This window comes from Desmodus rotundus, chromosome 6 (assembly GCF_022682495.2).
Source record: "Desmodus rotundus isolate HL8 chromosome 6, HLdesRot8A.1, whole genome shotgun sequence".
NCBI lineage: Eukaryota > Metazoa > Chordata > Mammalia > Chiroptera > Phyllostomidae > Desmodus > Desmodus rotundus.
The window spans coordinates 111,542,481-111,557,970 of record NC_071392.1 but is presented as its reverse complement, the minus strand read 5'-3'; the positions used below and the strand labels follow the sequence as shown (position 1 = coordinate 111,557,970).

The following is a 15,490-nucleotide window of genomic DNA, read 5'->3' as shown; positions in this document are numbered from 1 at the left end:
TGTGCCTCGTAGAGCCCAGAAGGCTGCCCTTTTCAGGACAGCACCAGGGAGATGCATCATTTTCAGAGGCCCATGGGGGCATCCTGGTGCCCACCAGAGTCTTGTCCATTGCTCTCCATTCCTTCCCAACACACCCCCAAGGAGGGCTTTGGCAGTGTGGGGTAAGGTGGCTCTGCCCCTTGGTGCTATCTGTGCTGTGATATGGCTCTTTTGCATCTGTTCTCCTTACTGACCAGGAGGAGCAATGAGCTAGGGGCCCAGAGGCTTGGATTCTGGACCTGGCTCTGTTGGTGGCTGCCCTGTGAGCCCAAGTCTGTCCCTGTGAGGTCTCTTGCAACTCCTGTAGAATCCCAATCTGTCATTCCATCATCTAGCCCCAGAGAGAACAGGGTGGGGGATTGAGAGGGAGCTCTGTTTCTACCTTGGATCCCTCTGTCCTTTCTTCTAAGGTGCCAGGATTCTTAAATTCCAGGGTCCTGTTAGAATTCTGGGCCTTAGGAATCTCAGGTTCTAGGAATCTTAGATTCCAGGCTTTGAGAATCTTATGGGTCAAGCTTTCTGAAGATTCTGATTTCCCTGAATTCTTAGATTCAGTGGTTCGTAGCATCATGACTTCCAAACTCCACCTTCATGGGACCCACCCTACTTGTCCTTTGGCTTACCCACCCCCTGCCCCCACCCTGCAGAGTCCAGCACCCTCATCTGACCCCAGGGTGGGGGGTGGTTATATTCTGCAGATCATCGGGAAAGATGTCCTCACCAGCACCTACGGCGCCACTGCGGAAACCCTCTCCACCTCCACCACCACCCATGTTACCAAAGTGAGTAGCAGCAGGGTGTCATATGCCCCTAGCCTGGCTGCAGGGCTCAGGAAGGTCACTGCCATTGCTCAGCCTTGGGAACACCTGGGGCATTCCCAGGTTTGGAGTGCGGTGCTCTTAGTTCTGAGTTACGGTTTGCCCTGGGTATGGCCCTGCTCTTCCACGTTGACCGCCAGGCTTAGGGGACGAGCCTATCTCCTTGGGAGCTATTGTGAGCCGTAGCATTTGCGGCTTACAGACCTTAAGTGCTGGAGGGATTTAGAGGCAGGCAACATAAGGAAGGCTCAAAGAGTGAGGAAGGATCTGGAAAACGTGAGGTTTGTGCAGGGTCTTGGAAAGCCAGGTAGGACTTATGAGGGAGAAGAACACAGAGACAGAAACTGTGTTTGCTTATTCCTCCATTAAGCAGATTTTACTCTGTACGAGGGGCTGTTGGAGACTGTAAGCAGAGCATGTTGGGAAGCAGGAGCAGTGGTCTCTGCCAGCAAGAACCATCATGACAGGATGTAACCGTGGGAAACTAGGGTGAACTGGGGCCAGGAGGAGCAGCCTAGAGACAAGTCGGACAAATTCCAGGACGGATGTGCCCATGGAGGGCCCGAGTCTGAGAACCGTTGGAAAGCCGTCAAAGTTTCTTAACTGAGGAGTAAGCCCGTGAGAAGGAGTTTAAGGAGAGGAGGTTAGATCCACCAGAGTGTGCAGGCAGATGGGAGAAAGTAGAGAGTGAGTTCTGGTGAGACTAGGGTGGAGAGCCTGGGCCAGGGTGGGAGTCAGAATGGGGGAAGGAGAAAGAGCCAAGAAGAGAGGCATTCCTCAAGCATCGGCTATGACTCAGCCAGTGGAGACTGGGGGCTGAGGACTGGCTGGCAAGGCCACGCCCAAGGGGCCAGAAGGAAGGCAGGAGGGTCCTAGGCCCGGGCTGGGGCCCTGAAGGAGAGATGCCAGGGAGCCAGGTTGAGTTGCAGGTTCTGCTGAGCCATCCAAAGAAGTCTGGTGGGTGGCACTCGCCCTTCATACACTGTCCCAGCCCTGCCCCCTCCTATGTAGGACTCAGCACCTCTGCATAGTCCCCAGAAAGCACCCACTCTCACCAAAAGCAATAGTGAGCAATAGTGACCACCGAAAGCTTAACAGGAAGGTGATCCATTACACACCCCACTGAATACAGCTCAGAAAACTCTTTTACCCAAAGTCCCCCTGGCCCTGCCAACTGGGGGCCCCCTCTTCTTTCTGTCCACTCCTGACGCCAGCTGGACTTCCCTCAGCCACCACCCTCCTTGACTATACGAAGCGATGAGGCCCTTCCCCATTTCTACTCCTGAACTTATACCCAAACCTGCCCTTTTAGAAACAGTGGTGGTTACCAGTGAAATTTCTCTTGTACTGTTGTTTAAAGTCATTTAAGGTAGAACCTTGTCACCATTCACATTTCATTCATGTGTTCATTCAACAAATCTGCATTTAGCACCTGCCCTGGTCAGGCTGGACAGGAGAGGCAGGGACGAGGGGATACAGAGATGAAAAAAGACAGCCCTTGTCCCCAAGAGCCCGAGGCTAGTGAGCAAGGCCAGGTCCCACACTTAAGGTCGGCAAAGGGCAGTGGGGCCCAGAACCGTGAGAGAGATGAATTTGGCGTTCAGGGAGTACCAGAGCAGGAAGGCGGGAGGATCGCCAACCAGGGTCAGGGAGAGCACATTCAATCTGGGCCGGAAGACCTAGAAGGGGACAGTTGGGAATTTGAGGGAGTGGTGACCACCAGGCAAGCTCTGCAGTCTGAAGTCCCAAAGCCAGAAGAGGAAAACATGAGGGAGCTAGGGGAGAAGGTGATGGCCGGTTCCAGTCGTGCCCTTGAGGGATACTCTGGATAGGTCCCATGTCACCGCTGCTGGTGCAGCAGGACCCAAGGCTGACCTTGCCCCCTCTCTCCCCCACAGACTGTGAAAGGAGGGTTTTCCGAGACAAGGATCGAGAAGCGAATCATTATTACTGGGGATGAAGATGTTGATCAAGACCAGGTATGGGAATGAGGGATGCCATATTGGTCACCTGTGGATGGTTGCCCTTGTGGGCTGAGAAGGTGTTCACTTCTTGCCGATCCTGTCCCGACAAGGGGCCCCCAAGGAAGAGGCATTGAATGGGAACCAAAGGAGCCAGGAGACCCAAGCTCTAGTCTCTTCCTTTAACTCTTTGACTGCTGCCCCTCCCTGGGCCTCCATTTTCCCAACTGTGCCCTAAGCAGCTTGTTGGTCTCCATGGTCTCTCCCTCGTATTTGATATTCTGTGTTTCCTCACATTGCTGTTCTTTTCCACCAGGCCCTGGCTTTGGCCATCAAGGAGGCCAAACTTCAGCATCCTGACATGCTGGTAACCAAAGCTGTCGTGTACAGAGAAACAGACCCATCTCCAGAGGAGAGGGACAAGAAGCCACAGGTAAGGCTCACGAGGCTCAGCAGCCATGAGAGGGAGGAAGAACTGGGGCAAGGTCCTCTGAGGGTCATTTCTGTCTGAGACCCCATCCTGTGGCTTGGTCCCTGGCACAGCTTTGCCCACCCCCCATCACCAGACACAATGAATCAGAGTGGGGAAGAAGCCTGGTCCCTTGGTTCTTTGGGGTTTCAGGCCCTAGACCCAGAAAAGTAAATCAGAAGTGGTAAGAAAAGGGGAGACAGGATCGTCAGTGGATACTGAGGTAGGACGGAGGGAGGCACGCAGAAACTCCCTGGCCATTGCCTATGAGCTGGGAGCCAGAGGAAGTCCTGCCAGGCCCAGTGCCACATTGCTGTCCCAGAGTCTCTGTCTCTGTCATGGTCGCTGGATGTTGCTAAGGGAGGATACGAGGGCCAGAGCCCTTGAGCCCATGCATCCTGCTAGGTGGCAAACCCTCGCTTTCTCAGGCACCTGGGGCCAGAATCTTAGGAGCCCCGATAGTGTTCTGTTTCCTATGGGCCATCAATATCTTGGTGGATAAGAGGAACGAAATGGCACTGCAGCAGAGAGGGCTTTCATTAGCTTCTCGGGAAGTTCACTGACATCCGTCAGACCTATAAACAAAATCTGACAGACACCGAGTCGCGTGAAGTAGGTCAGACACAAAAGGTGTGTATGTTGGGGTCCCTCCACAGGAAGTTCAAAATTGGGCAAAGCTAATCAATGATGATAAAAGTCAGCATCCTGGCTACTTCTGGGAGGCAACACTGGCGGTACAGGACCACAGGGAACCTTCTGCGGGCTGGAGAGGTCAGCGCCTTGACCTGGGTGCGCTCCCTGGGTTTACACATGCAGGGGTGGGCAAAAGCAGGTTTATGGTTGTGATGCAGATAAATAACACATATTTATGTTAATTCATAAATAACACACAAAAAAGACTTTTGTGTACTCATAACTGTAACTCTCCTTTTGCCCGCCCCTGTGCATGACAAGTTGTCAATCTCTACACTGAGATTTTTGCACTTGACACATGTCACATGTGATGCCACAGAGAAAAAACATCCATTTCAAAAACCCTCACAAATAGCAGGTCTCCTTTTGCCCTCTTCCCTGATGAATAAAACCAATGCCTTCCAGAAAGATCCAAGAATGTTTCTCTCTTCCCTTGATTACCACCCCCTTTCTGTTAGAAGCAAAAGCGTGGAAACATTTTCCTGCCACGTTGAGAGACTGCCCAAACCCTGGTCTAGACCGTGCTGTTCAACAGAACTTTCCACCGTGACGGGAGTGGTCAGTCTGTGCCATGCAGTGTGGGAGTCACACATGGCTACTGAGCACTTGAAAACGGCCAATCCAAAATGAGGTGTGCTTTAAGGATGAAATACCTGCAGGATTTTGAAGATTTAATATAGAAAAAATAATGTAAAATATCTCAATCATTTTTATATTGATTACCTGTTGAAATGATAATGTTTGGATATGCTAGGTGAAGTGAAAGATATTATTAACATTAATTTCCCCTGTTTCTTTTTATTGCTTTTTTCATAAAAATTTAGAATTTTAATTTAGAAAATAAAATTTTCCATTTATCTAGAGAATTTTAGAAAACTGGAAAATTTAGAAAATGTTATCGAGAAAAATCTGTCATCTAGAAAATTTTAAATTCCACATGTGGCTCGCATTCTACTTCTATTGGACGGCGCTGGTCTAGAAGTGTGTGCTGGTCATGGGTGGGACCTCCCTTCCAGCTTTCCTCAGACTTTATGCAAGTGACTGTCACTTCTGTCTCCTCAGTTGTCCCATTAATCTTGCTTTTTGTCCCCCAGATCTCAGAGTGGTAGAGCGTAGGTCACTTGCCAAGCTGGTGCTGAGCTGGCAGTACCACCTGGGGAATACGCGTACTAGACAACTATGGCCCTAAACTCTGATTTAGAGGCACTGGGAAAGGGCCTGGGACTCTTCACACTGTCACCTTGTCCCTGAGGAAGTCCACGGGCAGCCAGGTGTAGGAGCCACTGAGGCGACCTGGCTCCCATCCCAGCCATCCCACTGACTGGCTGTGCGGCCACCCGTCAGTTTCTTCCCTCATGAGACTGTTTCCTCATCTGCAACATGAAGAGACAGGACACGCCCCTTCCAGTGACAGCCATTTGGCTGTTTATTTGCAGACCTAGAGTGTCTGTCGTGTTTTTTCCCAGAGCGTCTGCCCCCATTCCATCTCACTCCTTCTCATCTTTCCTGGGTTGCTCCCAGCCCATCCGCCAGGCTCCTGCCTTCCCGTCTCCCTGGCCATCCAGAGCTCTTGCCCGCCTCCCCATCCTGCCCACCCACCACCATGCAGTCTCTCACTCTGCCCACCTCACCGCTGCCTTGGCTTTCTCACTCCCCCTCCACAGCCCCCCTCAGTGCTTTCTTCAGTGCCATTGTCCCACATGCCACCATGCACCCTCTCTCTCTTTTTCGGATCCTTCTGTAAAGGTCGCCTCGTTTGTGTTGCCCTGGGGAGCTAGAAGTTTCTCCCTTTCCATTTCCACCCCAGGCTTTGCCATTTGTTGTCACCAAGTGAGGAACCACCTCTGACTCTTAATATAGTCACACTCACTAATTCTGCGGGAGGGTCTGCTGTGAATTAGAAAGCTTTATTTAAAAGTGCTTGAGAACATTGACTGAGCCAATGGATGCATCTTGGCACCCCAAGGAAGAGCCCTGTGTATTGCAGACTTGGATTCGGCTCTCAGTTCTGCCCATGGTTAGCTGCGTGGCTCTGAGCAAGCTGTTTAAGCTTCGCAGCTGCGTTTCCTCACAGCCAGGTGGCGACGGTAATCACGGCAGGAACGGTTGCTGTAGCTTTAGTGAGGTGGCTGGCTCACAGTCATGGACCTGGGAGAACACGGTGGATCGATTAGAGGACCAAACCTCACTGGTGAGACTGCAGATCCACCTGATGGTCTTACCCACCTCGCCACACTGACTTTCATAGAATCTGTCTCATAGGCTTACTGAGGTCGTAAACATGCAGTAGGTAGCACCATGCCTGGCGCGTAGTAAGCACTCAGTAAAAGTTAGTTGTGGGTATTATTACTGTTAATTCAAAGTAGACTAAAAAATACTGCTCATTCGGACTCTGCTGCAATAAACCAAGAAGAATAAATTATAGTCCGGTATTCTTTAGAAGTACCAGCTGTCCCTGGTACTTCTGAAGTATCCATGGGCGTTTGAAGACACCCCATGTACCCAGAATCCTGTTACACCTTATTGGTTGGTGAGTGAACCTAAAGTGCAGCCTGACACTATAAGACAGAAATCTTCAGAAAGTAGCAGAATTGAGCAGAAAGAACACACCCAGGCTTTGGGGTCAGAAACACCTGGCTAGCCGCGTGCCCAGATGAACCTCCCTGGGCCTCAGTTTCCTCATCTACAATAATAGAGTCAATCTCTAAAGTGGAGCTGCTGTTATAATTAAATCACATCTGTGACCATAGACTGGGTGGCTTAAGCAACACACATTTATTTCTCACAGTTATAGGAGCTGGGAAGTTCAAGATCAAGGTGTCAGCCAATTCAGTGCCAGGTGAGAGCCCACGTGCTGGTTTACAGACAGCTGTCTTCTCTGTGTGTCCTCTCACAGCCCAGAGCAGAGAAAGATAATCTCTGGCGCGTCTCTTCTTACAAGGGCACTAATTTCACTTGTGAGGACTCCACCCTTCTGACCGAAGGCCCCGCCTCCAAATACCATCATGTGGAGGGTTAGGACTTCAACATGTGAATTTGGGTGGGGGGGGGTGGGGGTGGACGTAAACATTCAGTCCGCAGCAGTCACATACCAGGGCCATGTCTCACAGACAGAAGGTGCTTAGCAATGTGAACCTGCTTCCTTGTCCCTTGAGGTTTTGCCATGTTTAGAGGTGATGAGAGTCCTGAGTAAGTTAGGCCTTAAACTTCCACCACCAGCCAGGTGCACCAGGCCCTATTTCCACATGGGTTTCCATCCTCCTAGTCTTCATCTTCTCTTCTCTCCCTGATTCCTCCAGAAATGTCTTTCCCTGCTCCATCCAACTTAATCTTCTTTCTGGAAATTCTTCCTCCTTGAAGTCTTGCTGTGAGTGTGGGAAGCACACTTATATCACAAAGGATTTTCTTTTTTCTGCAACCTCGCAGGCCAGATGTGTGGCTTCCACTGCATCATCTCCCACTGGCCTGCTTCCTTTGGCAGGACCTATCTCCCAAACCCTGCCAGAGAGAGAGTGGCATTTACCCAGCTTCCTAGGGCTTTCTTACCTTCAAACTTTCATTTATTTTTTAAAAGATTTTATTTATTTATTCTTAAAGAGAGGGGAAGGGAGGGAGAAAGAGAGAGAGAAATATCAATGAGTGGTTGCCTCTCACACACTCCCAGCTGGGGACCTGGCCTGCAGCCCATGCATGTGCCCTGATTGGGAATCAAACTGGTGACCCTTTGGTTCTCAGGCCGGTGCTCAATCCATTGAGCCACACCAGCCAGGGCTTACATTCACAATTTTAATTAAATGGGGGGGGAAATAATTGACCGTTCCAGAGCAGGAGCCTTGGGTTCTAACCAAGTTGCTAAGTCACCGAACCTGGGCCTGCTTTTCCATCTTGGGAAGTGAGCTGACAAGAATCACATTTATATGACTTTATTAGCACTTGACTATGTGTGAGTGAAAAAAAGACAAGAATGATATGCCACCTGTTAAATAGTTCTGGGTAGTTGCTATGTGCTGGGCATAGTGTTGGGAACTGGAAAGCGATGATGAGTAGAAGACAGCCTTTGCCCTCAAGGAGATCAGAACAGTATGTGGTTACATTCACAACAATAGTAACAACAAGAACAGCCAGTATTTATTTAGCACTTACTGTATGCTGAACCTCGTTCTGGATCCTCCTCATAACTGCACGAGGCAGGACCCATTTTACAGAGGAAGCAACTGAGCTTTTAAAAGGTTAAGAAACTCACAGTCTGTAGAGTGCGATTTGAACTCAGGATTCAGGATTGCAGAGCCCACACCCTTAACCGCTATGATTTGGAGTCAAACCTGAGTTGGGATCTAGGCTCCAGCTTCTTCCTTTCCTTTCCTTTTCCTTTTCCTTTCCTTTCCTTTCCTTTCCTTTCCTTCCTTCTTTCCAGATTTTATTTACTTATGTTTAGAGAGAGGGGAAGAGAGAAAGAGAGGGAGAGAAACATCAATGTGTGGTTGCCTCTCATGCGCCCCACACTGGGGACCTGGCCTGCAACCCAGGCATGTGCCCTGACTGGGAATTGAACTGGCAGCCCTTTGCTTCGCAGGCCAGCACTCAATCCAATGAGCCACACCCGCCAGGGCTCCAGTTTCTTTATTAAGACCCTGCACTCTGAGGTTTAATCCCCAGGACACAGCAGGCCCATGGAGAACAGAAAGGAAAAACAAACAGCAGAAGAACATCTGTGCTCACGACTAATTATTACTTAGAACTGAGAGATGTAGCAGGAAAAAGAGAACATTGAAGTGTGACACTAGCTTCTCAGTGCTGAAGGAAACTTGGACAGATTTGCAGGCCAGAGGAAAAGTACCACCTCCCTGGAAACAAACAAACAAATATACGTGGGCTTCGGAGTCAGACAAATGTGGGTTCAGTTCTCCGATGCCACTTATATGCTGTGTGGCCTTAGACAATCACTGTCTTCCTGAGCCATAGATAAAGGACACATGGTAATGGCTAGCTAAAAACGCCCTCTTGTCGTGTATTTAAAGATGGGTGATGAAAAGTTACTAACTTTTCTTGTCCCCCTCCTTCCTTTGTGCACCCCCCACCCCCGACGGCTCTGGCCACAGGAATCCTGACCTCTGTGAAGAGATGCTGGCGTTTCTGGTCCAACCCAAGCCAGAGAACCATTAAGAAGGGGCCTTCGTTCTGGATTCTCCGACTCAACACTGACGTCCCAGCTGCGACGTACTGTCACTGATGAGAGACTGGAAAAGGAAAAGCATATAAATATATATATAGATATATATAGATATAGATATATATACAGGAAACACTGCGTCCTTGCACTGCTTCTGGGGGCTGGCCGCGCCGCTGGCCAACTGCAACAACCAACATCTGACACCTACATTTCCTTTGCAGACAAATTGAAGAATTGGTGGGATTTTTCAGGGAAAAAAAATTATAATGCCAGTAATCCCTTGCTGTCCCCTTGAAGCCCTGTGGGACAACACAAGCAAGCCAGACCACAGTGACCGCAGAGGTGCAGTGTGACCTGCACGTCACATCTAGTAGACGAACATTCCATTTGTTCTGCAGCGCCTGTTGCCCACGCAAGTGCAAAGGAAAACCCTTTTGCAGCAAAGCAAGATAAGTCGCAGCAGCAAGACACGCACCGTCAAGCATTTTCAGAGAGAGAAAGAAAATTCCCCGCGTGGAAAGGAGGAGGAGGAGGAACACTGGGTCATTCCTTCATGGGTCTCGACACTGGGCTGCAAAATCCACCTTCCTTTCTTCTGCCTCCTCTCCCCCTCACGAGTCTTGTCGTCATTTTCTGTCTCGGCTCCCTCCTCCTTCTCTCCCAACCCTGTCCCCCTCACTGTCTGTGTCCTGGTCCTGCTGAGGGCCACTGCAGATGACTCTCATTTGAAACAAGGAAAAGGAAAAGAAAGCAAGAACAGAAAACCAAGCCACAGGAAGGGAAGTAGACATTGTATGTTTATGGGTTCTCATTATGAAGGTGCAGCTTGTAGGAGATTTGTATGGATGTGCTTTTAAGTTATGTATATTACATATAATGGGAAACAAATATTAAAATAAACAGTGCTGGTAAGTATGAAGCTGACATTTTAAAATTATAATTATCTGACTGTGATTGATGTATCCCAAGGTTCCTAGATCTCACTGAACCGGCCCAGCCGAGGAGACCCGGACTCTGGCTGTGGGCTGCTCACAGTAGGAGACGATGGTTCAGTGTAGTAATACAGTGTGTGATGTTTGTCATTGGTTGATTGGTGGGGAGGGGAGGGGTCCCCAAATGGAGAGGCCGGGGTTTGGCAAGAAGGAAGCAACACAGGTGTAGTCCGAGATGCCTTCTTCCTGGGCAGTGGCCCAGGGTCTGGTCTGTGCTCAGCTGTGGGGTCGAGTTAGGATTTTGCTGCAGACCCCCTGGCTCAGTCCCCCCACCTCCCTAGTGGGCTGGCCTCAGTCCTCCATTTTATTTTGCCACATGTCTTGCCTTTCCCTGACTGAATCGTGACAGCTAACTCCCATCCTAAGGGAGGTGACACCCCCTAGCCGTTGCAGAGGATGGTGGCTTTAATCTGGCTGGCTGAACCCTGCCCCCCCTAGCTCAGCATTTTCCTTTACCACTCCTGTATTCTGTCGGAATCATTCTCTTCTTCCTGGGCCACAGCAGCCATGATAGAGACCATGAACCCAGGGTAGGCCCTGATAGGTCAAAAGTACATTCCCGAAGGCTTCGCCTGCCCCAGAACAAGCTGAGGATGAAAGGTGGTGCTGCCCAAAGTCCCCATCTGCGCATAAGACCCTGGCTTTGGAGGCCGAGCGCTGAGCCTTTGCCCTCGGAGCCCCAGAAATTGCCTGAAGACCACAGATGCCCTTGGAGAAATCCCATCAAAAGCCTGGCGTGGACCTGAGGCACACAGGGACTTCCCCAGCCACTCCCGCCACAAGCAGCTTCCCTGAGCTCAGTGAGTCCCCTTCTGAGGGAGTGTGTCCGCCCCTCTACTGCACTTGAATTTCTCGGTCCCATCTCATCTCCACAGTCTGGCACCTAAAATAGTTGATAAATTCATTCAGTGAATATATATATTGAGTACCTACTTGTGCCAGGTACTATTCTTGGACTGACAGAGAGAGTGGGGGGAGGGGAGGACATGGAGGCACCGGGGAAGCCCCCTGGGCCAGCCTTACATTTCTAGCCATGGCTGGCCCTTCGGAGAGCATTTCCACATTCTCTCCAGTTATTGAACATTGCCCAGAGAGGGCCCAGGCTTGCTGATCAGTTACTCCAAGGACACATATGTTTAGCTCCTTAGTTGGTGCTGACCTGAGGCAGAACAAGAAACCACAGTGGTTTTCCTCTGTGGACAAAAACGGGTTGGAGAGAGGGCAGGGAGCCCTGAACTTGGGTATCAGAGGGCAGAGTCAGCCACACATCCCCGGAACAGGCCAGTGGTCCACTCCAGCTCCCCATGTGTGACAGCATACTTTTCACGCACCAGGTTCTCTTCACACTCCTGGTCAAAGAAGTGCAGAACCTCCTTTTCACACTTCTCAACCCGAGAACTCCCACTCTTTCTGGGCTAAGAGCTAGACTGGCTCCGCCCTCTCTGGGCCACCCAGAATTTGGCTCAGGCACCCCATCTCTGTGGGAACCAGGCATTCTGAACATACTTCAGAGGGAAAATACTTTTTCTGGGTCCTCCACCTGCCCACAGACCCCAGGTGTGTGGCTTCAGTGCAGGGATGAAGTGACCAGGCTTAGCTCATGGGCCAGCCAGGGTTTGTGGAGATTTCTGTCCCATACATGCTCTGACCTTCCTTCCTTCCAGAGACAGGCAAGCGGTGCCACCAGGGAGGAGGGGAGCTGCAAAGCTAAAATCTAGGGCACTGTTCCCTCCCCATCCTCCTCTTCATAGAGAATATAGACGTTTGTCTTGTCTGTCTTCAACCTACTTTTCCTTTTTTCTTTTTTATGTTTCTCGTTCGTTCTGTGCTGCCTGTCCACCCAAGAGACCATGTAGCATAGTGAAAGATGCCCCAGAGGGCAGCCAGGAGTGCTGGGTGGCCATCCCGGCTCAGCGCCTAACTCACCGTGTGACATTGAGCTAGGCCTGTGCCCTCTTTGGGGCCTCAGTTTCCAAACTTGTAAAATGATGAGGATAAACCAGATGCTCTCCAAGGTCTTTTTCTGCTCTCCCATCCTACAGATTTTTGTTTTGTTTTGTTTCTCGGGATCGTTTCCATCTGAGGGTACAGGAAGTGCCAGGACCTGTTTCAGTCTTTGAATCCAGCAAGCACATTCCAAGACTGGCCTGAAATTGCATGAGCAACATCACTCAATTTTTTTTTTTTTCCCAAAGCACCTTACCAACCAATGCAATGCTGTCCTGTTCCTTTTTACTCACACCCCTCTCTCCTCTCTGGTCCCCACGCTTCCCCACCTCAGTGCTCCGTGCTGTATGCGTGTGCTCTCTGTTCTTGTATACTCAATAAAAGTGAAATAAATGTGTTTGATGCTGAACCACAAACTGCCTTGGTGCGTCTCCCGCTCTCTCCCTCTCTCTCTCTCTCTCTCTCTTTCTCTCTCTCTCTCTCCCTCTCCCTCTCCCCACCTCTACCTCTACCTTTACCTCTCCCTCTCTCTCCCAACCCTCCTTGACTACCAGTACAAGTGGCATTGTGAGAAAGGCTAAAACTGGAGTGGGGAGATCCCAACCTAGTACAGTTTCATTCAACAAATATTTGCAGCTCTGAATGTGGTCCAGGTCTTGCATTAGGCTTTGGAGGTACGACAACAAGTAAGACAAAATCCCTGCCATCCAGGCATTCACAGGCTAGCAGGAGAAACAGACAACAAAACAGGCAAGCAGTTATGAGAGGTGATTCCGAGTGACCAACACCAGGAAGGACATGCACAGAGGGGACGGGGATGATCACTGAAGGAGACCACCTTAAATAGGGTGGCCAGTTACGGCCTCCCTGGGGAGGTTATTTTTGCGCTGAATGAAGAGAAATACCCAGTAAGGTGAAGAACTTGGGTCAAAGCATTCTAGGCAGCAGGCATAAGTGTGTGGGTCCCAGGACACGGAGGGGCTTGGTGTGTGGAGGGACAGAGTGATCCCAGCTTCCCTCCCTGACAGAAGAGCACCTCCATCTGGGTCTCTTCCCGCAGGTCCCCTGCGCCGGTGCCTAGCGGATAATGTAGATGGCAACCCCCAGCTTCAGCCTCTGCCCACCACCTTCACGTACGTTGCCATAGCCCCCTGCATACCTCCTGTCTCATTATTGACTTGTCGTCACTTTTTAAAACTTTACTCTAAAAAACCAAGTTTATTTAAAAAGGAAACTATATTACTTCTGCAAATGGAAAAACTAGTGTCATTTGCCAAAGAAAGGAGGTCTTCATAAAAATAAATGCAAAAATATTAAAATGAAAAACCCATAATCCATGTAAAACTTAAACTTGCCGCTTGGACTACCTGAAGCACAGGCACCAGCACTTTCCTTTTTATTCTACTAACTGACTTATGCCAGATCGCCTTTCTTTTTTTGTAAGTATTTTATTTATTTGTTATTTTTAGAGAGAGAGGAAAGGAGGGAGAGAAACATTGATCTGGGGACCTGGCTCACAACCCAGGCATGTGCCCTGACTGGGAATAGAACCAGCAACCTTTTGGTCCACAGGCCAGTGCCTAATCCACTGAGCCACACTAGCCAGGGCCAGACCTTTCTTTATTGCCCAAAATCTCGCAAGCGAGAACCACTGCTAATAATTAGGGGCATTTTCTTTCAGACTTTCCATGTACATGTATTTTTCCAAAATTGAAGTTACCTTGTACATACCATTCTAAATACTTTTTGAAACTTACATCCTGAACACTTCCCTATAATTTCAAACACTAATATTATTTCTTTTGTTTTTAGAGATAATTCATTAAATTGTGCAAAGTGCTATGCAGTAAAAAGCAGACTCAACCCTCTTCCTGTCTATTGCCAGAGGCAATTGCTTCCAGGAGCTTTGTGACTCCTCTCTTGAATTCTCCTGTAGCCATCTGTCGCCCTTGGCATTCTGCAGTAGGACTCGGTTTGCAAACATTGGGTCTCCACAGACCCTGGATCTGTGTCTTTGTCTCCCATAAATACAGGGCCAGCCTCTGTGCTGCTTGGAAATAACCTGAGGTTGTTTCATCTCTGTCAGTGGTTCTCAACACAGGGGGAGTTATTCTGCCCCCCAGAGAATATTTAGCAATGTCTGGAGACATTTTTGGTTGTTGCAACAGAGAAGTGCTATTGGCGTCTAGTGGGTGGGGGCCAGGGCTGCTGCCGAACATCCTACAATGCACAGTCCCCAAATGGCAATAGTACCAAGGTAGAGAAACCTGATGCAGATGGACATGTGACTCACAGATGGCATTCCTGGACCACCATGCCCAGCTTCTGTGCCCATAATTCAGTGCCCTGGCATCTCTGAGAAGATGGTGAGCTTGCCTGGAACAGGAAGCTCTGAGACCAGACACCAGAGCTCAGCCCCTAAGGCTGGGAATAGGGAGGGACAAGGAGGGAGCTGAGCTTCTTCATGCAGGAAATGGAATGGACAGGACAGGCTGAGACTGACATGCATGACTGTGACTGATGGAGGCCATTTCTGGTTAATCCTGCAGCAACTCGCTGTGACTAACCACGACTGCAGGGCCCAGTCTAGTCTGTAATCACTAAGAGATGAATTTTGACTGAGACAGATTGGCGTGTCCAGTGTCACTGAGGAAATGTGACAGACAAGCTACGGAGCAGCAAGCAGCACAGGGACAAGAACAGCCCATCAGACCTTGGTTTGCATCCTTGCCCTGCCACTCTCTGATTGTGTGTATCCTCTCTGAGCCTCAGTTTTCTTTTCTGTAAGTTGGGGGTGCTAGAATATTCTTTCTAGGGTAATGTAAGGTTTAGAAATCATATATGAATAGCCTGCCCTGGGGATTTTGGACTTAATCTAGCCAGCCCTCACAATCACATAAGCCAATTCCTTGCAGTAACTCTCAATATATATATATCCAATTGGCTATCCTTCCTTGGTTGGGCCCTTACTAGTACAACCACCCAGCACAGGGCTAGGCCCCCAGATAGAAGCCATTTATTAATACCAAATTACTGTCATCAGTTAAATGCAGAATATTGTACCTGTACTGAGCTGAGCCTTTGTGCCTGGCTTTGTGCTGGGTTCCAGGGAAACAGTAGGAAACAAGACAGGCAGGTGCCCCTCCTCAGGGAACAGTTACAGCCTGACTGAGATATCAGACTAGACCTGTGCTGCAGGGGAACACTAGGTGGCTATGACTGCAGAGTCCGGGGTGGTGACTACTGCTACTAAGACTGGTTCTCTCTGGGATGGGAGCTGGGTTTCTGAGGCTCTCTCTTAGGCCTGAGTGTGGTTTGAAGGTAAGATGGGGAGATAATGGGCTAGCTGTGACCCTGTCACTCAGGTAGACATAGGCTGACCAGGACCATGACTGGAGCAT

General features: G+C 49.7%; 1 protein-coding gene across 20 annotated transcripts in view; it reads left to right on the top strand.

The window, feature by feature from the left end:
* The window catches only part of EPB41L1 (erythrocyte membrane protein band 4.1 like 1), a 115,772-nt gene extending 105,703 nt beyond the window's left edge, over window positions 1-10,069 (top strand). For all 20 annotated transcript variants that reach the window (XM_071221760.1, XM_053927445.1, XM_045194950.3 and 17 more), the window contains 4 exons: window positions 738-821; window positions 2,756-2,836; window positions 3,135-3,251; window positions 9,080-10,069. In XM_071221760.1, the coding sequence (XP_071077861.1) occupies window positions 738-821; window positions 2,756-2,836; window positions 3,135-3,251; window positions 9,080-9,088 (291 nt within the window). In that variant the 3' untranslated portion in view covers window positions 9,089-10,069. The remainder of the gene's footprint in view (window positions 1-737; window positions 822-2,755; window positions 2,837-3,134; window positions 3,252-9,079) is intronic.
* Window positions 10,070-15,490: the final 5,421 nt, after the last annotated feature.